The 27,417-nt window shown below is 41.8% G+C and overlaps 1 protein-coding gene across 9 annotated transcripts in view; it reads right to left on the minus strand.

Annotated features, from left to right (window-relative positions):
• MAGI1 (membrane associated guanylate kinase, WW and PDZ domain containing 1) overlaps window positions 1-27,417 on the minus strand; it is a 763,134-nt gene that overhangs the window by 172,498 nt on the left and 563,219 nt on the right. For all 9 annotated transcript variants that reach the window (XM_073592190.1, XM_073592191.1, XM_073592187.1 and 6 more), the window contains exons 5-6: window positions 23,276-23,480; window positions 13,462-13,544 (exon numbers count right to left, since the gene is read on the minus strand). In XM_073592190.1, the coding sequence (XP_073448291.1) occupies window positions 13,462-13,544; window positions 23,276-23,480 (288 nt within the window). The remainder of the gene's footprint in view (window positions 1-13,461; window positions 13,545-23,275; window positions 23,481-27,417) is intronic.

The raw sequence follows: 27,417 nt of genomic DNA on the forward strand, positions 1-27,417 counted from the left end.
CCACTGCCTGGCAGATGGTGCTCCCCATCCTCTGGCCAGGGACTGTTACCCGGCATCCTCACATCCTATGCAGGCCCTGCTTCAGTTTTGATGACATCAGAGGGTACCCAACTGTTGGAATACAAGGGAAAGGAGGCTGCCAGGACCAGTATAGCAGCATGTAGTACCCTGTAAGAGCAGATCCTCCTCCACAAGCTTTTTTTTTTTTTTTTTTTTTTTTTTTTTTTTTTATACATAGGAGTTTTTCACTGCTGTGGTGACTGCTTGCGTTCTGGCTTTTTGTGGCATAGCTCAAAATGATACAATGCTTGACATAACAACAGGAGACTAGAGCTCCATCTGCTGGCCAGATAGAAAACCTTCTATATTACATTTTATATTCTTGCCATAACACATGTGCAAACCACTATCTATTCCCTTTAACCAATTTTAAAAATGATTTAGCACTTAACCTTTGCATTATCATTTTAGGCACTGGAACTGTCGCCACAGATATATTTTGCCTAATAACAGTATAGAACTTCATTCAGTCAGGTTTTGCTGGGTTATTTTTTTTTTTAACAGTTTCGGGTTTATATGCCAACTTCCACCACAAAATGTCTTTAATTTTGCTTCTAATTGAAACACACAAATTACATTAATTGAGTAGTATTAATATCTAGTATGTAACAGTTCAGATCATTTCAACCAGCATTTAGCTGTACAGATATTTCTGTCACCAAAGAATATTTGAATCAATGCAGTATAATGAGGTATACGCCTTCACCCAGAAACCAATAGCACTTTTAGTCTACAGCATTATGTGACCTTGCATTTCACTCGTAAATATATGTGGATGAATAATTGTTTAAAGGTCAACTACTCAAGAAATGTTTGGGTGGTTGTTGACAAGGTAAATCACAGGCCAGCTTTTTATATGTCTTCAGGACATTAGTTGTGAGATATCCACATTAGAACTTCAGATTGCCTCAATCTAACCTGATGGAAAAACGTGATCACTTTATACTGTCTGACTCCATTTTAATTCAATCTTTCAATTAACTATATTGAAGATGTCAATTTACTGTCTATTTGAGAGTACCCAAATCAACCAAATTCTGTTGGTCGAACAAACTCGGTTATGATAGACTGCATAGATAGATTACTTACAATCGTATTTGCTATTCCCAGAGGCTCCAAAGTGGTTGAAATTGACTGAAAATTGTCACGTGTTTGGCCAGCTTCACTATAGTTTTGAATCAGGGGTGGAAACAATTGTGTGGAAATTTTACCAATGGAACCTTTGATGTATCATACCATGTAACATGCCAGAGGGCAATTCAACCTATCAGCAGCCACAAAAAGTTGACATAACAGGTATAGGTGGAGCTGACCTTTCAATAATTTGAAAATTCCAGTGTTGATCATACATTTATTTCATATTTTATATATTTTTTCTAGATTACCAAAACATACAGCTACCACTAGCAATACCTTAATGCTATCTGCAATGCCATTTTGTAATATTTTAGAGCATTACAAAATGCACATACCAGACAACAGGCAAGTCCAATCAACAATTTTAGTGTAACAAGTTACATTACGAATGAAATCAATTTGGTACATTGCTAATATCATCCAGAAAAAAAAACTGCAGCTGTATCAAAGCCAGAAAGCCCGCAAAATGTACCTTTAATCAGAATTTTACCTTTACCTTTTGTCTTGAATGTCTAATAAAATATAACAGTACATTTCCAGTGCCACAAGCCAGTTGTAACCTGCAGTGTGAAATTATCTAAGGCACTGTTGCCTCTGACAGCGAGTCTCGGTTTATAATATGGTTTTGGTGATGTCACTATTGTGCGGCTCTGTGTTCTCCTTGCTGGAAAGGAAGCTGTACATGAGAACCTTCCTGCTACTTCTTCATTCATTCTGTGAAGCTGTGCTTCCTCCACCTCACCTTCTTATAGCCCCCCCACCAGTTATCAGATCTATAGAGGGCACCTCTGGCGTAAGGTTGCAAAGTCCTGCCTCTACCAAGATGTCCGCCTCCACACAGAGACTCAATGTGGAACTAGACATAAGTCAGACTTTGGAAAGAAGATTAGACTGCAGGGTGTCTACGTAAAATACAGATCTCTAGTTCCTTACCCCTTGTTTGCCTTTTTTGGGCTCAACATCCAGTGTTAGGTTCTCTTTAACCTGAAAACTCTGATGTGCCTGTATGAAACATTTAACCTGGTTACTAAGATCCTGGCTTTTCTGATTTAGAACTAAATACTGCCAGAAGCCATTCCCTGTGTAATGAGCACACCTCAGTGACCAGGTGACAGGGCTTAAAAGAGAAGTATTGGTTTGGGGGGTTTTCCATAATCATACTTAGGTGGATGCAGCATCGGTCCGATGCTGCACCTGTCCCACGGTGTCTCTAACACTGAGAACCAAGCGATCGAACATCGCCGATGGCTCGGTTCTCAAAGAGAGCTGCTGACTATCAATTAGCAGCTCTCCGCTCTGCTCCTCCTCATTCACTCGAGCGCTGAGCTGTGGAGGGTTGGTAAGTGGCCATCTCAGCTCAGGCACCTGGTGGATCCAGACTTCCATTGTCGGGATGATGCGGTGCCTGGACCGATTTCTGTGACATCAAGGAGCGGACTTCAGTCCGCTCTCTGCTGAAAACAGGTCACAGGAGTGCAAAGCGAATTGCACTCCTGTGATCCATAAGAGAAGCCCACTCCTTTAACCATATGTCAGGGAAATCTAGCCCCTCTTTCAAACCAGTTTCAAAGATGTTTCACAAACAGGGTTCCCTGGCTCATAATGGTAAAGGTAGGCTTCTTGTGCTGTATCTTTTTAGGTGCAAAGTGTAAGATGAATTAAAGTTTCACATTCACACTTTTGCGTTCGGTTACTATGCATTGCGTTAAGGCAGCCCATTTATTAGGAATGGGCTGTCAACACACCACAATGGATGAAAAAAACATGTATGCCCCTATTTTTCAAAACGCAGTGTACAATGCACAATGCATTGGGGTGCCATTCAAAATGAATGGCACCACTGTGTTCCACACATAGGACGGGTTTGCGGGTTTGATGCCGTGCGTAACAGCAACATGTGTTAACGTGTGTTTTAGAATGCGTTACTACATTGGATAAGTGAATGGGCCCTCATGTGAGTCATTTTGTGAGCCACTGTTCATTAAAATGCACCCTGTAAACTTACTAATTTAGTCTCCACAACCTATATATAAAAGCTAGACATTTGGAATAAACCATTATCTATGTATTCTTGCACAACTAGAAATTTTAAAACAAAATCAGTTAGTGTAGCTGTTACATTTCATTTGGATTTCTTTCATCTGCACTTTAAATGTTAAAATCTGATTATATTCAGCATTAGTAACATACAACGATCTACCTCTTGGCTCAGTATATAACCCTTGTGACACTTAATAAAGCAAGCTGTTTTTTCTGTATATTTAACTGCCTTTGATTTGCTATAAGTGTTGTAATAAAGAATTGATTAGAATAATACAAATGCAAAGCTGTGACAAATGCTTCTTATATCCAGACATGTCGCTGAAATCAGTAATATTTTTAGATATTTTCCAAGGCAAATTATGTATTTAACTACTGGAATGTCTAAAGCACTGTTCAGACCATTAGAATATTCAGCCTGCTAATTCAGGTAGGGTCCAGAAGTAGGAGGACAGTGCAGAGCTACCTTTCCTGGGCCACTGACCCACATAGTGATTAGGGAGAAAGAAGCCCAAGGCATTTTGGGCTACACATAAGATTCTTTTGGCCTCTCTGACACATTGTCACTCTTGAATCTCCTAAGCTACAAAGGGGGAGAACCTCTATAGAAGCTTATATGAAAGTAAATAAGATTCTCTGTTACTATATGAAGTTCCTTTGAGATACAGAATATAGAAGCAGGGTGCTCCTTAGGGGCTAGGGAGGGCAAAGTAACAGTTTCTTGATCGTTGCCCCTTGACCAACCTATACTTGCCTTCCCCACCACCACATCACAACCCCTAGTAAATACCCAGTTCTTCTGGGTCTAAGGGAGCATGTGACCTCCTCTTAAGCTGTAGTGTTTAGGCCTCAATGGTGTTGTAACATATTACAACAAATGGCCAATCACCAGTCCTGAACACTATAATGATAGCAAAAGGATGTCAACATGTGTAAGCTCCAGAACATCCAACATAAACTTACACAGGGTTTGGCCTACCAGCAAGGCAATGTGGGAGTGTGGCGAAACTGAGTTTAAGTGGGTCAGGGGCTTTCAAGAAACCCTGAAAGAACATACCGTATATACGCGCGTATAAGTCGACCCGAATATAAGCCGAGGCACCTAATTTTACCACAAAAAACTGTGAAAACTTATTGACTCGTGTATAAGTCGAGGGTGAGAAGTGCAGCAGCTACTGTAAGTGGAAAAGAAGGTCAACAATGCCCATTTACATGCCTCACTGAACCCAGCTGCATGCCTCACTGTGCCCATCTGCATGCCTCCTCACTGTGCCCATCTGCATGCCTCCTCACTGTGCCCATTTGCCTGCCGCCTCACTGTGCCCATTATGCCTGCCTCCTCACTGTGCCCATTATGCCTGCCTCCTCACTGTGCCCATCTGCATACCTCTTCACTGTGCCCATTTGCTTGCCACCTCACTGTGTCCGTTTGCCTGCCTCCTCACTGTGTCCATCTCCTTGACACCTCATGTACCTTGATCTCCAGCGCTGTGACATGCAGTCAGTCTAGTCGGCGGCCAGTGTAACAAAGCCCCGCCTCCGCCGCCTCCTCGTCCCTCGTTCGTGACAGAACACTGATTCAGTTCTTCTAAGCAGTGAGTCAGAGTCCCGCCTATCACAGGCGAGGATGAGGAGGAGGCGGAGGCGGGGCTTTGTTGCAGTCAGTCTAGTCAACAGCTGTGCAGTGTAACAAAGCCCCGCCTCTGCCTCCTCCTCGCCTGTGATAGGCGGGACTCTGACTCACTGCTTGGAAGAACTGAATCAGTGTTCCGTCACGGACGAGGGACGAGGAGGAGGTGGGGCTTTGTTACACTGGCCGCCGACTAGACCGACTTGCATGTCACAGCGCCAGGAGATCAGGCACATGAGGCTGCAGATGGACACAGACTCAAGTATAAGCCGAGGGGGGCATTTTCAGCACAAAAAAAATGTGCTGAAAAACTCGGCTTATACTCGAGTATATACGGTAGTTACTACGTTTCTTTAGTGGGTTTCCCATGAGGCCCCATCATATACATCAAGTTTTAAATCTTTGATTGCTATGGGGCAACTCAGATCATATTTTAGAACTTACAATAAACAGCCAGTTTTGGCCTCAGAAATGTTCCTCCAAATGAAGATCTACATACACTGTGCTAAAGACCCAAAATAGACCTTATAGTTATAATCTTGAAGGTTTTTCAGCATGGAAACAATCTCATCTCAAAGCTCCCCAAAAACTCAGATGAAGTAGTTAAATTTGAAATCTCATTTTTGAAAGTTAATCCTATTAGTCAGCCAGCAGAACATATCCATGAAAACTGCAAGGAACATATTGTTACAGTTATTTCTGATAATAGAATCAGTACTTTCTTTAATACAATTGTACTGTGGAGGTGCTAAACTTAAGAATACATTCCTTTGAACAGATGAATATGCTTCATATTTTTTGGGCTGGAACAAGCAGAGAGCCACGATACCTTTCTCTAGGGTAGCCAAATAAAGTTTGCAAATTCTATATTCTGTTATTTCTGTACAGGCTTTTGCAAGTATACAGTGGGGTTGATGCACTAAAGCAGGGTTCTTCAAAATTTCCAAACAAAGGGCCAGTTGACTATTCTTCAGACTTTAGGGTAGCCAGATCGTGGCCAGTGACTGTAGAAAATGTCCCAACATCAGTGGAAGTAAACAATGCCTCCAGCTTTGTCATCAGTGGGACTAAAACAATTACATAGCTCCTGTGGTCAATAAGAGAAAGAACAGTACCACATCATTGGTATTTAAGGAATCATGCCCCATTGTTGGTATTAAGGTGGGGAATAATGCGTCATCATAGTATCAATGGGAGGGAAAGTGGTCCATCATTGGTAACAGTGGCAGGGATTATGCCCCACTGTTGGTGTCCAGTGGCAGGAATAGTGCCTTGTAGCTGGAAAAGGGCAACCAAAAGGCGGCCAACAGCTCACACGCCTCAATTCACAGACTGCTGCACTAAAGGAGTACAGGCTGTTAACTTAGCAAAGTGAGGAGAGTGAATTTTTATTTAGCTTAGTGAATGAGGTGAAGCTGTGCCAACTTCAATCATCCAATCATGTTCAAGCAAAATATGGGTGTTTGAACTTTCCTTCAATATAAATGGATATTCAAAGAGAACACAACTTTAAATCATTTCACAGTGAAAATTCACTTTGCAAACTAAACAAGCTCTACTCTTTTGGTAAAGCAGCTCCATTCTATCCACTAAAGCCGCGTACACACGAGCGGAATGTCCGACAGAAAAAGTCCGACGGAAGCTTTCCATTGTCTATTCCAATCGTGTGTATGCCTCATCATACTTTCTTTTTGGAAAATTCTGACGGACCTAGAAATGGAACTAAATGTTCTAAATATTTCCGACGGAATCCATTCCTATCGGTAAAACCGCTCATCTGTATGCTGTTCCGACAGACCAAAAACAATGCATGCTCTGAAGCAAGTACGAGACGGAAGCTATTGGCTACTGGCTATTGCACTTCCTTTTTCTAGTCCCGTCGTACGTGTTGTACGTCACCGCGTTCTGGACGGTCGGACTTTGGTGTGACCGTGTGTAGGCAAAACCGCTTGAATGGAATTCTGTCTAAGAGACCTTCGGAGTTTATTCCGACGGCAAAACCGGTCATCTGTACGTGGCATAAGACATCTTTAAAGCAGATAAGGACTGGGAACTTTTGGTTTTCAGGGGCAAACATAACCAACTAGCTCTTTCATATTAGGGACAGCTTTCTGTTGACTAAAGAAAGTTTAGCACACAAAGTGTGCCATAGGGCTGCATTCATGGTGAGAGGTGCGTGGTTTGCAAATCCCGCTCTGATCAAGGTATGAATGGTGGATCAAGGTATGAATGGTAAAGTGGTGGATCAAGGTATGAATGGTGAAGTATCTCCACTCAGGGACACCAGCCCAAAAAAATATTATTAGTACAGGCCCCAGGCGTAAATGCCCCCTTAGCCTAGTCCTCCCCTGTTGCACAACCGTTTTGGAAGTCATGCTGTGTCCAGCTATCTACGGCTGACAAAAGAATGCCCATACGGACATTTCTCTACCCACGCTGGATGGATATCAAATAGACCTTAAAGCTGAAGTTTACTGATTTTATGTATTTATTTTCAACATTAGGGACAGTACCAACATGAATGATGAGTGTCCCATGTGTTGGTGGAGGCTTTGTCTGGTGAGGTGGGGGTTATTACAATTGCTTCCACCTGTCACAGCTACTTGTCAAAAGTGCCAACTATGCCGGCATTTTCCAGCCCTCTGCTCCATTATAGAAGCTGTAACATCAGTTCCCACAATGAAAAGTTCTCTATGAATGGAGAAGGTGGACCTTTAATTCATCCGCCTGTCCTCCATGTATAGAATGTTTTTTTTATTGCGGGATCTGTTAGTACAGCTTCCATGAATGGAGCAGAGGGCTGGAAAGGGCGGGCACAGTTGGCACTTTTGACTGTGCAGAGTGGGGCTGCTCCTATTAAAGGGGTTGTAAAGGCAGAAGGTTTTTGATCTTAATGCATTCTATGCATTAAGCAGGCCCCCCTCACACTTACCTGAGGTCTCGATCTTTCCAGCGATGTCCACGAGTGTACCAGCCATATGAGATTCTCCTTCCTGATTGGCTGAGACACAGCAGAGGGGCCATTGGCTCCCACTGCTGTCAAAGTCAGCTAGCCAATCAGGAGAGATAGGGGGCGGGGAGGGGCCGGGGCTCCGTGTCTGAATGGACACAGGGAGCTGTGACTCAGCTCAGGTGCTTGCTGTGGGGGCACTGAACAGGAGGGAGGGGCCAGGATCACAGAAGAGGGACCTAAGAAGGGGAGGATCTGGGCTGCTTTGTGCAAATCCACTGCAACAGAGGAGGTAAGTATAATATGTTTATTATTTTTATAGGAAAAAAAATGAGCCTTTACAATCACTTTAATCCCCGCAGCACTAGAAGATCACAGCTGCGGGAGTAACCGGAGCAGAGGAACGAAGATTTCATGGAACATAGCCGCCATCAGCACAGGGGACATTCGTGTAAGTACTATTCCTAATACTGATTAAAAAAAAAAAATCACTAAACTTCAGCTGACCCACTTTCTGTATGATCTCTTCAAAGAAATGCAAGAATCTCAAGTACAATTGCTGAAAACAAAGTACATATAAGTTAACTGTGCGTTTACACAAAGGGTCAGTCCATCCAAAACTGATGTTTCAATTTTTAGTAGATGCCAGAAAGTTAAATCCTAGCAGTTTCTTGTATCTCTCAGGGACTCTGTAACTGAGATCTCTGTGCCGAGTTTCCAGGTTTGCATATATGCTGCGACCATTAGGAGGGGCTCCAACTCTCCCAGTCAATTTAATATACTGTAGAAAATGTCACAAAAGCTGCTGGAACACACATTGGTGGATGTGACCAACCAAAGCTACCAGGTGGAGAAGGACGGAGTTGGCAGTCTTTAAGGAAATGCCACTGTTGGGAGTATCCAAGCCATGTTAGAAGGCAGGGGCTGACTCAGCCCATCTATAATTAGAAAATAATGTTTGGGTGGACTGGTCCTTTAAGAACTTAAAAGCATAGCACCCCTATACAGATAAAGTACAGATGTAGATAAAAACAAACCAAGTTGACCAAAGTTGGATAATACCCTTGTTATAGGTGTGGGCCATTTATGTACATAATCAAAAACAACTGAAAAAGGATGTTGCCAAGAGAATTGTAGTGTTACTGTTCACTTTTACCATCACAGGAGTGAGCTCTTTCTCCGATTCAAACCCCCCATATGCACTCTCTCTCCCCTTATGAAATAGCTTTGAACTCAGCATTTGAGAGCTTACTCCTTTGATGGTGAACTCTAAGGCCCCTTTCACACTGGGGCGGGGGCGGCATTGGCAGTAAAGCGCAGCTATTGTTAGCGGCGCTTTATCGTCGGTATTCAGCCACTAGCGGGGCGGTTTTACCCCCCGCTAGTGGCCAAGAAAGGGTTAAAAACCACCGCAAAGCCTTTGCCGGTGGTATAGCCGCGCTGTCCCCACTGATTTCAATGGCCAGGAGAGGTGAAGGAGCGGTGAATACACCGCTCCTTCACCGCTCCGAAGATGCTGCTAGCAGGACTTTTTTTTCCCGTCCTGCTAGCGCAAAGCTCCAGTGTGAAAGCCCTCGGGGCTTTCACACTGGAGAGACAGCAGCGGCTGTTTTAGGTCGGTTTGCAGGCGCTATTTTTAGGGCAATAGCTCCTGAAAACTGCCCCAGTGTGCCTTAGGCCCCTTTCACACTGAGGCGCTTGTAAACTGCCAGTAAAACACTGAGCACTTTTAAAGAGCTTTTCAGGCGCTTTTGAAGAGCTTTTCAGGTGCTTTTGAAGCACTTTCCATTCATTTCAATGGAGAGGGGCGTTTTTTTTCACCACCCTGCCAGTGTGCAAGCATTCACTGATTTTAATGAAATAGGTTTTCGTGAGCTTTTCAGGCGCTTTTTTTTAACGTAAAAGCGCCTGAAATGCGCCTCATTGTGAAAGGGGTCTAAGTACAACATCATAGTATTTTCCTAATCAGGCTTCGTGAGATACTTAAATGGCCTATACCTATAGCAAGACCATTATTCAACTTTGGTCAAAGCTGCACAGTTTGTTTTTATCTACAGACACACCTTACCTGCATTTTTGTTTTGGTAAAGGTGAACTAGCTCTTTCAGTGGAAAAACGCAGATTATCTGCTGCTGACTATTTACTAGGAGTCAGTCTGACAAAGGCTGCACCTCATCTTCCTATCAGTATGGGGTCTGCTGCTTGTTACAGAAGTAGCGGTGCTAATACTGGCCTCCTACTGACCAGACAGCATGAAGTACACTTAGGGTCCTTTCACACTGGGGCGGTTTGCAGGCGCTATTGCGCTAATAATAGCGCCTGCAAACCGACCTGAAAGTGCCGCTGCTTTCATTCCAGTGTGAAAGCCCCGAGGGCTGTCACACTGGAGCGATGCGCTGGCAGGATGGTAAAAAAAGTCCTGCTAGCAGCATCTTCGGAGCGGTGAAGGAGCGGAGTGTATACCGCTCCTTCACCGCTCCTGCCCATTGAAATCAAAGGGACGGTGCGGCTATATCGCCGGCAAAGCACCTCTGCAGAGGCGCTTTGCGGTGGTTTTTAACCATTTCTCAGCCGCTAGCGGGGGGTAAAACCGCCCCGCTAGCGGCCGCATACCGACGGTAAAGCGCCGCTTACAATAGCGGCGCTTTACCGCCGACGCCCACCCCAGTGTGAAAGGGCCCTTAGCTAACAAGGTGCCAGTTGATAGCATGTCAACAGATGGTCTAATTATGGCCGCCAGAAGGCCTTACATCAATTGACAGTTATCCTTTAAACTATCACCCTTCTCCTGTCTGAATGTATCCTTAAGGCACAACTCCATAATGAATGGAAACATACTGCTGGCAGTGAGAGCTTCCAACATACAAAGAATGGATGGGGTTTTTGTATATGTAGCCTTTATGCTCAGAGTTTTTTTTCTGTAGATACTCCAGCCAAATGACTGTTTATTATGTAAATGTCCTGAACCCTTCCTGAAGTCTAGTCCCTGACACTCCTCCTTTACATACTTACATGAAAAATACACCCCATTCTACTTACAAGTAACTCCCCAGGAGGAAATAAAAGTAGCATCAGCTAAGGCCAATCCCCACCTATAGAACCATCCTTAGTACCACCCCCTAGGCGTCCCCAACATGGCTAGGAGTTGCAGTTGGAAAGCAGTACCATGGTTAGTAGATGGTGACATACAGGAGCAACTACTGTTCTGTTGCTGCACTTTTAATTGCATCTTATGCACAAAAGAATACTAGGAACCATTTTTTTTTAATTCCGTTTTTTTATTGTTTAGGATTGTGTTTTGTTTATTATTTTTTTAATAATAAAGTCACCAGACGATTATCTGGTACCTACAGACTTGATGTACTGGTACATACATGGATAGTTATTTCCAAATCAAATATATTTCTCTATAATTAGTCCTCTAGAAGTTTGTGACCATTTACATTGTTGCCCATAAATGATGGTGTATTACCTTATAAAATACTATAGCTTTATATATATATATATATATATATATATATATATATGTGTGTGTGTGTGTGGGGGGGGTTTTTATACAGTATGAACAGTACCTTGCAAAAGTATTCACCCCCTTGGCTTTTTACCTATTTTGTTACATTACAGCCTTTTAGAAAAAAATATATACTGTACATGAAACTATTTTTAAGAAATAACAAACTGATAATTGGCATGTGCGTATGTATTCACCCCCTTTGTTATGAAACCCATAAAAAGCTCTGCTGCAACCAATTACCTTCAGAAGTCACATAATTAGTGAAATGATGTCCACCTGTGTGCAATCTAATTGTCACATGATCTGTCATTACATATACAGACTTTTTTGAAAGTCCCCAGAGGCTGCAACACCTAAGTAAGAGGCACCACTAACCAAACACTGCCAAGAAGACCAAGGAATTCTCCAAACAAGTAAGGGACAATCTTGCTGAGAAGTACAAGTCAGGGTTAGGTTATAAAAAAAATATCCAAATCTTTGATGATCCCTAGGAGGGTCATCAAATCTATCATAATCAAATGGAAAGAACATGGCACAACAGCAAACCTACCAAGAGACGGCTGCACACCAAAACTCATGGACCGGGCAAGGAGGGCATTAATCAGAGAGGCAGCACAGAGACCTAAGGTAACCCTGGAGGAGCTGCAGAGTTCCACAGCAGAGACTGGAGTATCCGTACATAGAATGACAATAAGTCGTACGCTCCATAGAGTTGGGCTTTATGGCAAAGTGGCCAGAAGAAAGCCATTACTTTCAGCAAAAAACAAAATGGCATGTTTTGAGTTTGCGAAAAGACATGTGGGAGACTCCCAAAATGTATGGAGGAAGGTGCTCTGGTCTGATGAGACTAAAATTGAACTTTTTGGCCATCAAAGAAAACGCTATGTCTGGTGCAAACCCAACACATCACATCACCCAAAGAACACCATCCCCACAGTGAAACATGGTGGTGGCAGCATCATGCTGTGGGGATGTTTTTCAGCAGTTGGGACTGGGAAACTGGTCAGAGTTGAAGGAAAGATGGATGGTGCTAAATACAGGGATATTCTTGAGCAAAACCTGTACCACTCTGTGTGTGATTTGAGGCTAGGACGGAGGTTCACCTTCCAGCAGGACAATGACCCCAAACACACTGCTAAAGTAACACTTGAGTGGTTAAAGGGGAAACATGTAAATGTGTTGGAATGGCCTAGTCAAAGCCCAGACCTCAAACCAATAGAAAATCTGTGGTCAGACTTAAAGATTGCTGTTCACAAGCGCAAACCATCCAACTTGAAGGAGCTGGAGCAGTTTTGCAAGGAGGAATGGGCAAAAATCCCAGTGGTAAGATGTGGCAAGTTCATAGAGACTTATCCAAAGTGACTTGGAGCTGTGATAGCCGCAAAAGGTGGCTCTACAAAGTATTGACTTTAGGGGGGTGAATAGTTATGCACATTGACTTTTTCTGTTATTTTGTCCTATTTGTTGTTTGCTTCACAATAAAAAAAAAAAAACATCTTCAAAGTTGTGGGCATGTTCTGTAAATTAAATGATGCAAATCTTCAAACAATCCATGTTAATTCCAGGTTGTGAGGCAACAAAACACGAAAAATGCCAAAGGGGGTGAATACTTTTGCAAGGCACTGTATATATTTAAATTGTGTCTGGTATTAAAATGACAAAAGTCCTAAAACCTAATAACACAGCAGAAGAGATTCATTACATACGTATCAGGTCTACTTAATAAAGGAGACCGCAAAGGGAAAAAGTGCAATAACAGTAGCCAGTCAGAAATCTTATTTCACTGTTCAGAACTTTGTACAGTAGTGAAATCTGATTGGCTGCTCTAGCCTCCCTATTGTTACATGTATGGTCAGCATAGCACAATCTTACGCTTATAAATCTTCATAAAAGAGACATCACAACTGTGCTACAAAGACAGTTAGCTTAGAATCCATTAAAAAAAAAAAATGAATATCAATATAAAATATGTTTTTACAGTTGAAAAAAAAGTGCAGTATTTACACAGAATTATACAGTGCAAATAAACTGAGAAAATGGGGTGTGAACACAGAAACCATGGCTGGAATTTGCACACATTTGCAAGTGTGTGCAGAAAATTTACAACATTTTAAATGCAAATTGACTTACCATCATCTTCACATTCTTCTAAAGGCTTCTGCTGTTTATTCAGGCACCGTGGATCTAACCAGGATGTAGTTTTAGTGTTGTGGCTGAAATAAAAAAAAAAAACATAGAAGGGGTGATTTTTATATACTGCTGGTCACATGTACATCAGAACAAGGGCTTATTCACATTATCAGTGGAGTGGACATAAAACCCACGGTGGAGCCACATTTTAACCCCCCCAACCCTCCTCCTTTAGCTGCAGAGTTAGTAGCTGGGGGTGTACATTGGCCACACCAAAAATGCTTTTGGCGGGCACAGCACCTGCCAAACACGATCAATTTGAGTGAATGTGAATGTTCTGCCAGTGCTCTGCAACCAGCTTGTGGCACGCTAGTGCGGGGTACAAGGGGTCAAAGCAGATTGTAAGGAGATGATGTAGCACCTCCCCACCTCCTGTCAAATGCCCTCTGAAAGAGCAATCCGAACACGGATTGCTCTTCAGAAATCAAAGCACGTGCGAACGAGCCGTAAAAAAACAATCAGTTTTCAGGTAATTTATTTTTATTTTATTTTATTTATTTCAGGTACTTATATAGCGCCGTCAATTTACGCAGCGCTTTACATATACATTGTACATTCACATCAGTCCCTACCCTCAAGGAGCTTACAATCTAAGGTCCCTAACTCACATTCATATACTAGGGACAATTTAGACAGGATTCAATTAACCTACCAGCATGTCTTTGGAGTGTGGGAGGAAACCCACACAGGCACAGGGAGAACATGCAAACTCCAGGCAGGTAGTGTCGTGGTTGGGATTCAAACCAGCGACCCTTCTTACTGCTAGGCGAAAGTGCTATCCACTACACCACTGTGCCGCCCGTACAATAAATGATCTTTAAACAACACACCTGTACACTCCCTATGGATCAGAGAAATGTTTAGATGACATGGCTGGGATGTTTGCCAATAATGTTGTGATTACTAAGGCCCCATTCACACTTGCGCTTCTTCTAGCTCAAAAATCACATCTCCAAAGTGCTCAACATCCAAAATCCCTTGGATTCCAATGGTGATTGTTCACATACACTCAAGTGCCCGTCGCTCGAAGCCTGAAGCTCCATAAGTGACACGATCTACTTTTCAGGCAGATTTGGGCATTTCTGACTTCAAATCAGAATGCCTAAAGACACTCGAATTCAGAGTCCTAGGCTCCGTTCACACATAGGCTTTTTGAATCGCGTGCAAAATCACTGCGATTCTGGCTGCAATTTCAAAACACGCTGTTAAAATGTCAAATCGCACATCAGCTTGTTTAGGTGCCATTCATTTCAATGGCACCTAAAACACGGTGCGATTCTGTCGCGATTGACGCGCAACAAATTGCGCAAACCAAACCAGGTGAAGCGTCGCCCCCCAAAAAAACGTTCCAGAACCTCTTTAGGGTAACACGCATTGCATGATTTGGTTTGCATGATTTGTCGCGCAACAATCATGGCAGGATTGCACCTTGTTTTTAGGTGTCACCTAAACACGCTGACATTTTAACAGTGCATTTTAAAATCGTGGGCAGAATCGCAGCAATTACGCCCGAGATTCAAAACACCTGTGTGTAAGGAAGCCTTACGCCTGGTTTACACCTATGCAGTTTGCTTTTGATTTGTTTGTGCAGTGCTTCTTGTGGTGCGCTTTGCATTTTCATACACGCATTTTTTTTTTAAGGGGAGATGTATTTGTTCTTAGGCAGATTAGAAAACACAAAACCCATCAAGAAATGCACTACATGCGTTTGCGCAGCTTGTCCATTGAAGTCTATTGAACCAAAAATGCACCGTGTTGCATATAAAAAAAGTCTCTGACTCTTTCCAAAAATGCAGCAGCTGAAAAATGCATAAATGTGAATGTGTCCCATAGGAAACCGTGTTAAATGGATTGCAGTGCGTTTCTGCAAAACATAAAATGCATTAAAAATGCATAGGTGTAAAACAGGCCTTAAAGAGTTTTTTTCAGGTGTATTTCGGTCATTCTTGAGCCTGAAAAATCTGGACTGTGTGATTGGAGATTTATAATTTGCTCCACTTGTGGCAGCTAGTGCATTTACACTGTGAGGAGAGATAGAAACAGGAGACAGGGGAAGCCCAGTGAGTGGACAGAAGCATTGGAAGTAATAACTCAATATGTGTCTATAGCACTCTCCCAATAACTTACACACATATTTAGCAGTTTTAGGATGAGTTATTCTTAGCCTGGACTGCTACCATAAAATAACAGATTATTATATACATCATTTTTAGGACAAATTCTAGAAAAAATAATTTTATTTATTTTTGCAATTCATAGGCAAAAAAAGTAAGAAATATTCAAAAAACAAAACAAGCGCCTTCCTTCTACTTTGATCATCAAAAAAAAAAAATACTGTTACTGTAGAAAAAGTATACATTTTATCCTATAATTTGTTCTGTTTAAAATTAAAACAAAATTAGGATTATGCGACAAAGCATTACAAAAAAAATAAAGGCTTTATTCCATAATTTTGCACTTTTTTGCAACACTAAAAAAAATGTACGAACAAAAGGAATACAAATGGAAAAAGTTTAAAAACTAATGGTTAGAAACATAGAAATAAGCAAAAAAAAAAAAAAAAAAAAACACCAGAAAATGTTATCAATAGGGGGATAAGGGGAAGAAGGAGCTAATTAGGGCACTCTGAAGACATTAATTAGGGTTACTAACTGATTACTAAGGGCTAATAAGGGGTTGTTTGTTTTTTTCTTGTCAGGTTGCTTTTATTGACTTCACATGCAGATCAAAGCTCATCCTTTTGATCTGCAGATGAAAGAAACGGAGTAAATACAACAGTAACAATGTTGCTTCATATCGATCTCACTTCTGAACAGTTAGGCTTAATGTACAAGGGTCCGTTTTAAAACCTCTCCTGAACGATTTAACTAGCCAGATAGTAACCCACATTTAAAAACGTTCGTTTTGCCATGTTTCCATGCTGCGTTTTGCCGCATTTGCGCTTAGAAGTGTTTTTTATTTTTCTTATTTTTTTTAATCTCCATAAAAAAATGCCTGTAAAGGAAACGGTGCTAAGCGTGAGTTACCGCGTTTACACATGTTTTACAAGCTTTTGGCATTTCAAGTGCCTTTGAACACCCTGAACGCATTTTTTTACTTTCCAAAAAGGCTTCTAAACTCAACTGCCTGGAAACATAGAGGATAAGATAACAGAGGAGAGTTCAAGAGCAGCTGAAAAAAATGCCCAACTGCTCCTAAATGTCTGTTTACCAGCAGCCGTGTACATGAAGCCTAAATATAAACACTGTGTCATGCAGTTTTTTACTTTTCAGTGGTAGGTTTTACAGCTACTGTATTTACACAACACACTGCTGTCGCTTTGACAGCCGGGAAATGTGAGAGGGAAGCGGCAGTGTGGTAGATGAACATAGAGTACTATACAATCAATTAGACTGTAAGCTCTTATGACCAGGATTCTCTTAACCTTCTTGTATTTTATTTATTATAACTGTACGATCTCCCTTTATATTGTATAGAAAAGCCTGTTCCTTGCCAATGTGTTGTAGAGAAGTGCTCTTGCTTTTTGCATAAATGTCTCTGTAAAAGTTCTGACACGCTCCCTGCTAAGAGCTAGAGTTCTCCAACCAGCAGGTCTGAATCAGCAGGGGGGTATGTTGAAACTCTGCAGAGAGACCACTGCTCTCCCACAGGGAAATGGACTCCTTCATCTCCAGGTTGCTATACTGACAATATGAGAAAATTCGATCTCTATAAAGTACTATATACAGGGGGTCCACTAGTTACAAACATCTGACTTACAAATGGGGGGAGACAACAGGAAGTGAGAGGAAATCTACCCCTAGGAAGGGAAATTCACTCCTGTAAGAGCTATTATGGGAAAAAGGGGCCTCCACTGATGCTTTATCACCAAGGCTTGTTTCCACAACAACCCAAAATTTTCAAAATCAAATTGTCATTGGGACAGAAAGTGAGGTAAAATCTTCTGAACAGGGGCACAGACAGCAACACAAATGTTACAGGGGTGTTAACCCCTCCATATGCTATCCAAAAAGCTTAAAAATAGTTTTTTGACTGGAGCTACATTTAAAAAATGTACCTGTTCCGACTTACAAACAGATTCAACTTAAGAACAAACCTACAGCCCCTAAATTGTTTGTAACTCGGGGACCCCCTGTAATCAGGTTTTGCTTATATAAAAAAAGGGAATGCAGTACTTGTCACATAACAATATAATACAAATAAAGAAACCTAAAGTAGAACTATAGGCAAAACTTTTTAAATTTTGGATAGAGTGTTATAACGTTTATTTTTGCCATCTTTTCCCATTGGGGAGATTTACCTTTACTTCCTGTCCCATAGCCAACACAGGAAGTGAGAGGAATTTTTTTGCAAATTAAGGGAAGCTCATGGGGCCCACCAGGTCACCAGAACTAGTGTCCCCTCTATTACTTTTCTGGGGAAAACCCAAAATTTTGGATTTTCTTTTACTTCCACTTTTAGACCAGGTTCACACTAATAGCACGATTGAAATTGTCTGAGTTCAGCTGAACTCACACGATTTCATTTCATTCCCGTATGTCAGTCCCGAATTCGGGGGCAATTTTAGAATAACGTGTGCGGGTTTCTGCACAGATGTCTATTGAAATCGCACCCCGAAGTCGCCAAAAGTAGTACCAAAACGACTTTTGGGAATCGGTGCGGCGCCGCAAATGTGGCGTCACACCAATTCAGACGGTGCCATTGCCGGCAATAGCCGCCGATTTGGCATGCGATTTGACATGTCAAATCGCATGCCAAATCGCTGCAATGTGAACCAGGGCTTAATGATAATGGTAAACAGGACAAATAGAGAGGGTGAGACTCCCTAATGGGGACACAGACAGCAAAAAAAACACACAAGTGTTCTAATGTCTCTCCACTAGTGGTTGCATTAGAAAGTTCTGCATGAAATTCATGAAAGCCACACAGTTTTCTTGCTATTACAGACCTGGTGCAAAATTGGGTAGTCATTTTGTGCGACACTTTTTCATTCTGGCGCTTTGGCTGCAACAGATTCAGTAAGAAGTATTGCCATATTGGTTATATTGGTTATAAGAAAAGTGGAGGTAAATAAAATCAATTCCATGGTGGAGTGAGTTGTATCGCACGTGTATGCATTGTGTCGCAGGCAAAATTCTGTCTGACACAATTCTGCAACAGATTCATATACACCTTACCAGCAGTTACATGAATTGTTCACCATTACACGGATGGGAGACCGCCTTAACGCAAAGTACATTAATGCGCATAAAAACACACACTAACATACTGCAACAGATCGCTGTGGGCTACGTTCACACGAGCCTGCGCAGTATAACGCAGCGTTTCACCATGCAGGATAGTGCAGTTCCTGCTCCAGCAGGGAACAGGGCGATGCGTGTTACAGTGCGTTTCAGTACATTGCGCTTTTTTTTTCCAACTTTCAAGTTTCATATAGTGACACTTCATTCATGTCACTGCACAGCCCCATGGTGCGTTGCCCTGTTGTGTGGTGCCATCCAGTGAAGTGTGAACATTTTTCCAAAAGGATGCATGTTCCTGCACTGCTCATCACACCATTGTTATGCCCCGTACACATGATCGGACTTTCCGGCAACAAAACCCGTGGAATTTTGTTTGAAGGTTGTTGGTTTCAACTTGTCTTGCATACACACGGTCACACAACTGTTGTCCGACAATTACAAACGTAGTGACATACAAGACGTACGTGATATCTCCATTACGAACGCTAGTTTTACAAGACCGAGCGCTTCTGGCTCGTACTTGATTCCGAGCATGCGTGGACTTTTGTCCGACGGACTTGTGTACACACGATCGTAAAGTCCTACAACAAACCTTTGTTGGCAGAAAATTTGAGATCAACATTTCTTGGCGGAAAGTCGGAGAACAAATGTCCGATAGAGCATACACACGGTCAGACTTCCCGCCAACAAGCTCACATCCAACATTTCCCGTCGGAAAATCCGATCGTGTGTACGCGGCATTACAGTGTAAATGGGGTACATAGAAAACGATTGTTATTGTAAAGCGCTGTGTAAACTGTTGGCGCTATATAAATCCTGTATAATAATATGCCCTAGTAGTCGCCCTGCATTTATCCAGTGCAAAGAATGCCAGTGTGTGAATGGGCCCCTACTGTTACCATACAGTCAGGGGTCATTTGGAAAAAACTCCACACGCAGTTCACCAAAACAACAGACAGGGGGCCTCAGTCATCACAAATCCCAAATGATGAAGACCAAACACGATCGCCCCCGTCAAACCCTCCCCACCGAAAAGCAGTTGTTAAGGGATTTGCTCAGCTTCTTGCTTCACCAAGCAGCATGTGAACTACGTAGAGGCCTGGTTTGTTCTGTGTAAGGAATTAATATTGCCTTCCGAGACAGTGATGTGTTTGAATAAATAACCCTTAGTGTAGAAGGCATCCGGTTCTTCCATATTTTTTTTATTTTTTACTTGCTGCGCCAAATTTTTTTTTTTTGTTGTTCTCCTTTTCCTGAGTAATGCAATCACTGTTTGAGGGGAAAAGCATGCAAATTGAAAGCGTAACCCGTCAACAAATCACACGCTGAAATATTAACACTGGAAGCTTTCAAGAGGATTTAAAATGCATGACCGCCAGAAGGGAGCAGTAATACATAGCGGAGTTGTACAACAGTCAAGTACTCATTAGAAAGCAGCTATCATTTGTTTTAAGGGGGAAGACGGTCTCGGTCTGAAGCTACGGCTTCTGCAATGAATTATGTATTTACATAAACAGAGCTTCAACCGCCGATCCCGCCTTAGCCAATAAGCGCAATTTCTGATGCGATTTTTAAGTAGAGAATTTAAAGTGGGAAGTCGAGTCTTTTCAAATCTTTCTTTAAAATGTGTCTAAACCCAAAAACACAAAAGCATTATAATGCAGTCTACCAGTCCATTTGTTTTCTTTTTATACCTTTATTTTCACGGGGTGATCCTTCCACTAACACATTTAGGGCGACAACGCTTGCCAACTGTATTGCATCTACGGAGCAGCAGGGTTGTCGCCGTAGGAGAGAGCGTATTTTAGGACTACAGAACACCTCCCCCTCTACTCTTCTCCATAATATAAGGATGAGGCATTCTGTAGTCCTAACACATTTCCCAATAACATTATTTTAGGGCTTGCTTAACCACTGAAGGACCGAGCCTCTTTTTGAAATGTGTTGTTTAAAAACATTTTTTTTGCTAGAAAATTACTTAGACCCCCCCAAACATTATACTTTTCTTTTTTCTAACACCCTAGACCCTAGAGAATAAAATGGCGGTCGTTGCAATACTTTCTTTCACACCGTATTTGCGCAGCGGTCTTGCAAGCAAGAAAAAATACACTTTTTTTAATTAAAAAATAAGACACCAGTAAAGTTAGCCCAATTTTTTTTCATATTGTGAAAGATAATGTTACGCCGAGTAAAATTGATACCCAACATGTCACGCTTCAAAATTGCGCCCGCTCGTGGAATGGCGACAAACATTTACCCTTAAAACTCTCCATAGGCAACGTTTAAAAAAAATTCTACAGTTTGCATGTTTTAAGTTACAGAGGAGGTTTAGGGCTAGAATTATTGCTCTCGCTCTACCGATAGCGGCGATACCTCACATATGTGGTTTGAACACCGTTTTCATATGCGGGCGCTACTCACATGCACTACTCTCGCTTCTGTACGCAAGCTCAGCGGGATGCGGCGCACTTAATTTTTTTTTTCTTATTTATTTTACCTTTTATTTTTACACTGTTTAAAAAAAAAAAAAAGTGTCACTTTTATTCCTATTACAAGGAATGTAAACATCCCTTGTAATAGCAAAAAAGCATGACAGAACCTTTTAAATATGAGATCTGGGGTCAAAAAGACCTCAGATCTCATATTTACACTAAAAAGTAATAATAAAAAAAAATTGTCATTCAAAAAAAATTTTTTTTTTAAATGGCCCTTTGAGAGCTGTGGGCGGAAGTGACGTATTGACGTCGCTTCCGCCCTGCATTGTTATGGAGACAGGTGGGGGCCATCTTCCCCTCACTCATCTCCATGCCCAGCCAGAAGATCCGATTGCCTCCAGTGCTGCCGACAGATCCGGTAAGCGGCGGAGGGCGCCGGAGTGCGGCGGCGAATCCGCCGCAGAGACCACTTTTATCTGAAACGGGACTGCCAGCCGAACACGAGGATACTGGGGTTATGGCAGCTAGCTGGTTAGGATATATATCGGCGTGCGGCAGTCCGGAAGTGGTTAAATCAGCAGTTCTCTCTGACGAGCGATCCATGTTCGGATCACACTTCAGAGAGCATTTGACAGGAGACAAAGAGCCATTGTATTGCCTCCTCGACGCCTGCTTTTGCTTTAACCCCTTGCTTTGAATGTAGGCGCCAGTTTGTAACATGTGTATCACAATCGACATTTTTATGCGTAGGCTCTCTAACGCATGTCTTTACATTTGTGCGTGAGGGGGAGATTTTATGTGCTTGGGTATACCTTTAATTTTTTACAATTAAAAAAAATATATATATATATTTTTTTTTATCACGTAGCGGCAAAAAGTCCCCTATGTATTGATTTTTTTGGGGACAGGTTTTTTTTTTTATATAATCATATCATTTTAATAAGTTTTTTTCAGAATACAACAATACAAAACATAAAAAATCATTTCCCTCAAATAACCCCACCCAAACACACAAAAAGAGGAAAAAAACCAAAACAAAACACTTCCATATTTGCGCCTACCAGACTACGCTTCAGTCTTTACTCAAGGTTCTTCATCTCATTAATACAGGTTTTCTTTAATGAGACATTCAGGATCTAAAGTATCCTGCACGTCTCCTCTGTCCTTTACTGAATGTAATAAAATGAACATCACACTGCATTACATTCTTTCCCGGCCATGCTGGCCGGGGAATCTGTCAACAGGGACCAGGAAGTGACGTCATACACTCTGTACGCGGCGCACCCCTGAACCCTGCACTCTGTACGCGGCGCACCCCTGAACCCTGCACTCTGTACGCAGCTCACCCCTGAACCCTGCACTCTGTACGCAGCGCACCCCTGAACCTTGCACTCTGTACGCAGCGCACCCCTGAACCTTGCACTCTGTACGCAGCGCACCCCTGAACACTGCACATAATGCACTCCTGATATGTATTGCACCTTTAAGATGTTCCTACTGTGCAATTTGGCTGCACTCGTCATTTGATGCAATTCAGCAGGGGGGTGGTTGAGTTCCTGCACCTATTCTCTGGGGAAAAAAGCCCTGAATAAATGTATATAGTCTTAAAGATACAACTGGCCCTTTGGGGGCAACTATAATGCTGATGCAACCCACAATAAAATTGAGTTTGACACCCTGTGCTAATGGCTAAGCAGCAATGCTGATCTTTGAACCCTGATACAATGTAAGCCACGAACCTGGAACAAACATGCAGAAAGTGAAGACTTCTGATCTGCAGGTTTGTTCCAGTTAAGTGACTCAAAAATACTTAAAGCCATTGAATCAGCCAGACAGATAGCATTTTTAGAAAGAGAAACAGCAGTAGAAGACTATGTTCCTGTCTGCACAGGTTTTCTGAAATCCCCCACCTATAGCGTCTTCAACGGGCTACACAGAATAGTCATGTAAATGGACAATATATCATGAATTACAATTATTAAGTATAGGTCCTTTTACCCACATAATGGTGAAATGGAATTGGTAGACCTTCTACAGTGAGCACATTCTTGTATCGTGGAGAAATAATGTACTTACTCTATAAAATAGACTTCTCCATTCTCTGTGTAGGCCATCTCCCAGTTTTCAGGCAGGGGTCCAAGGCGGTCCTCGTCAATAGGAGGTAGGTATTGAGGCAACTTCTGAGAACCTTCCGTGGTGTGAAAACTAGGAAGGGTCCGAACCAATGGTGGGGGAATCTCTTGGGTAGTGTTACTCGAGTTTTCGTCTTGTTCACTAGAGTCTGCGGACATGCAAAAATTAAGAGACAGGACTGAGATGACAGGCAAAACACTAAAAGGTGCCTAGAGTCAGATAATACGTCAACAAAGTCCTATTTAAACCTTTCCCTCCAATAATCAGCTTTCATCCTAATGTTTATTATATTACTAAACTGGAGTTTGATCAATGCAACATTGTAGATTGTAAATCCAAAGCTACATCATTCAAGGATGTGGCTGCACTGCAATGCAAGATTTTACCAGCAGGAGTCACTGGTTATGAGATATGTTTTGCAGAAATCTGTCCTGAATAAACCTGAGCCCTATGTGAAAGAGGGGGTCAAGAAGGTCAACCACAGACATGAGATGATAGTTACCCAATGAAACCAATAGGAAATTCATTGGGAAACTACCGTAAACCTCTGTTGGCTCACGTGGATCACTGGGGAGTCTGCTCAGTGAGTGCATGTTAAGTCTAACAGGATTTCCATCATTTATGAAAACCAACACTTCTGCACACACTGGCTCTACAAACATCTACCTGCTCTGTAACCAGCAAACCCTAACATTCCGAGGGGCCACGAGATGTTCTATCTACTCCTATTTCCAACTAATTGACACACAAATATCCCGAAAGAAAATTATAAAGACAACAGGCACACATATTTAGACTGAGATAAAAAAATATTTTTTTTTAAAAGATAGTTAAATTATTTAGTTGGCCTTAAAGTGCTTCATCCATATTTAAAAGTATATGTTGTTTTTTTTTGAGCCTCTAGATATGGCAGAATTTTAATGGCACTAGTCCATATGTGGTTAAAATATATAAAGTTTATTACAAAAGTGCATTTCTAAAAAAAAACGTCAATACATAGGTATTACACCAATGACCTCATTACAGACTTATATATGGTTGTGCACTGAAGCAGTATTATGTCAAAATTTTTGCAGAACTCAACGTGTTTCTTGGACTTTGGTCCACTTCGTCAGGAGCTTATTAGGGGAACAAAAATATACTCTTCACTGGAGGGGATCAGGGATCACACAGAAATATAATATAGTATATGAAGACCTCTACAGATAATTTTTATTATGTATGGTTTATACTTAAGAAGATATCTGGTGCATTATGAGTCTGCACAGACTACATTTTGCAGATCAAAGATAGATGCTTATTTAAACGCTACTGGGTGGCTATAGGCGATCTAATGACATGCTAACAGTCCATTGCAAAGATACTGTCTAGGGCACATGCCATAATCCACCAGATATCTTCTTCTGTTTAAACCATACAGCATAAAAATTCTTTAAAGAGGTCGTCATATACTATATTATATTTCTGTGTGGACTTGTTCGCTCCCTATGGGGTACTGGTCTGTCTCTCCTCACACCTGACGAAGCTCCTGATGAAGCAGCCTAAAGTCCAAGAAACGCACTGAGCTCTGCAGAGATTGACATAATACATACTGCTTAAATGCACAACTGGATAGAAGTCTGTAATGGGTCGTTGGTTTATTACCTATGTATTGACGAACAGGTTTTGTTTTCATGAAAATGTTGTCTGTTGTTTAGAAATGCCCTTTTGTAATACATTTCATATATTTTAACCATATATGGACTAGTGCCATTAAAATCCCACCATATCTAGGGGCTCAAAAAAAACCTGTGTGTCTTTTTCCATATAATTTTAAAAGATAAATCCACAGATGACTCTATATCATAACATTCATAAACAATCCAGCAAGTAAAGCGGGATCTACTGTTGGAATGGTCAAAGCAGGTGCGTGAACCTGGAAACTCAGATCTAACTCATGGAGGTCCTCAGAGCTATAAGGGAACCTGTCTCACCTTTCCAGTCCCTTGCAGTTCATAGACACGCGTTTAATGCGTTAAGACAGCCCCTCCATTGTGAATAGGCAGTCAATGAAGAGCAACAAATGAAAAACTGGACTTGAGCCTTATTTTTTCAAACTGTGGCACATAACAGCGAATGGCAACTGCGCTAGGGTGCGCAGCAGTGCAGATGCATTGCTGCCTACTGTAATTGTGCCTTTGAGGTGCCATTCTAAATCAATGGCACTGCAAAGCATCATACAAAGTGCTGCGCCTTAAAACCTAACTCCACATTTAATGCTTCTTTATATAGTTTGTTTGGGACAAAATGTGCTTGCTGGTCCTGCTATATTAATTGTATAAAGCCTGAGCTATGCTCAGCCATTCACGAAAAGCTTTGTATTGAATGAACACAAAGCTTCTTCTCATTGGCTGAAGTGGAGATTGTGACATCATGCACCCACCTCTCCGCCTCAGCCAGTTAGAGGAAGTTTAGTATTCATTCATAAATGCAAAGCATTGTTGTGAATGGCTGAGCAGTACTCAGCCCGAATCTATTTTGTTGTGAGAGTAGGACATGAAATCCCTGTCTCAGTGCTGAAACAGCACTGTATACTATATAATTCCAAAATATGTTGCGCTATGCCTTGAAATCACAATCTGCCATGTAAGTACATTCACACCAGTCCCTTTCCTCGAGAAGTACACAATCTAAGGTCCCTAACTCACATTCATACATATATTAGGAAAATGTGCAAACACCGCATATACCATTTATTTATTATAGAGAAAAGGTACTCACATTATGCAAAGTAATACAGAGCAGTACAAAAACGGGTCCAGTGCTGACGTCATCACGCTGCCGGACTCTCTGGCTGTCCAATTGTATACTGCTCTGTATTACTTTCCATTTCCTTTTACTTTTCTTTTCTCTATAATACATAGTGTATGCAGTTTTACATCATGGAGTTTCTGTGATTCATATATTTTACTGGTATTGTGACACAACTCTGATGGAGAGGCCTTTGGTTCTCATCATTTGGTCTGTACACAAAAATGCATTTGGCTGATCTCTAGCACCATACAGACCTCCTATAATCTGGGATCTTGTATTCTGGGAAGAGGCTGGTGTTTTCTATGTGATGGTGGATGTGAATGACAACACCAGTCAGTGGTGGACGCTTATGTATTTAGTTATTTATTTGCTTGATTTGCACATTTGCAGTGTTTGCACATTTTGAATGGACCTACATGGCAGATTGTGATTTAAATGCACAGCGCAACATATTTTGGAATTATGTTTTTATACATTTGTTTATCCATTTGTTTTTTGATTACTGCTGTGAACATTTTTTTTTTTTAATTTATATTCTATGCTTGTTTCTGTATAATATTTGCACCATGCAGTTTTATTACTTTAGAGCTGTATACTACAGTATATCCAGCTAAGGCTACATACAGTTAATACGGCGTTGCCCAGCAATCACACCTGTTAGACCCCTTTCACACTGAGGCGTTTTTCAGACGCTTTAGTGTTAAAAATAGTGCCTGTAAAGCACCTGAAAAAAGCCTCAGCTGCAATCCCAGTGTGAGAGCCCAAGTGCTTTCATACTGGGGCGCTGCACTGGCAGGGCGTCACAAAAAGCCCTGCCAGCAGCTTCTTTGCAGTGGTGTAGGAATGATGAATACACCGCTCCTACACCGATCCTCCACCACTCCTGCCCATTGAAATCAATGAGGCAGCGCTCCCATACCGCCGGCAAAGCGCCGCTGCAGCGGCGTTTTGCCGGCGGATTTAACCCTTTTTCGGCCGCTAGCAGGGGTTAAAACCGCCCCCCTAGCGGCCGCATAGCGCTGCTAAAACTACGGTAAAGTGGCGCTAAAAATAGCGCCGCTTTACCGCTGACGCTCGGGCGCTGTGAGTGTGAAAGCACTCTTAGTGTAGTAAATAGTTTGTTTGGGTTCGCTTGGCCCAAATTAACTATTTAAAAGGGATATAAACATGGAGTTAAGCTTTAACATGTGTTAATGTTTTAGGGCTCAATCAGGCAGAACTTACTGACAGCAAGGTCCTGCATAAAATCGTTTCTGTACTCTGTACGCATATAATGCTTGTGCAGCGTTTAC

This window comes from Aquarana catesbeiana, linkage group LG07, assembly GCF_042186555.1.
Source record: "Aquarana catesbeiana isolate 2022-GZ linkage group LG07, ASM4218655v1, whole genome shotgun sequence".
NCBI lineage: Eukaryota > Metazoa > Chordata > Amphibia > Anura > Ranidae > Aquarana > Aquarana catesbeiana.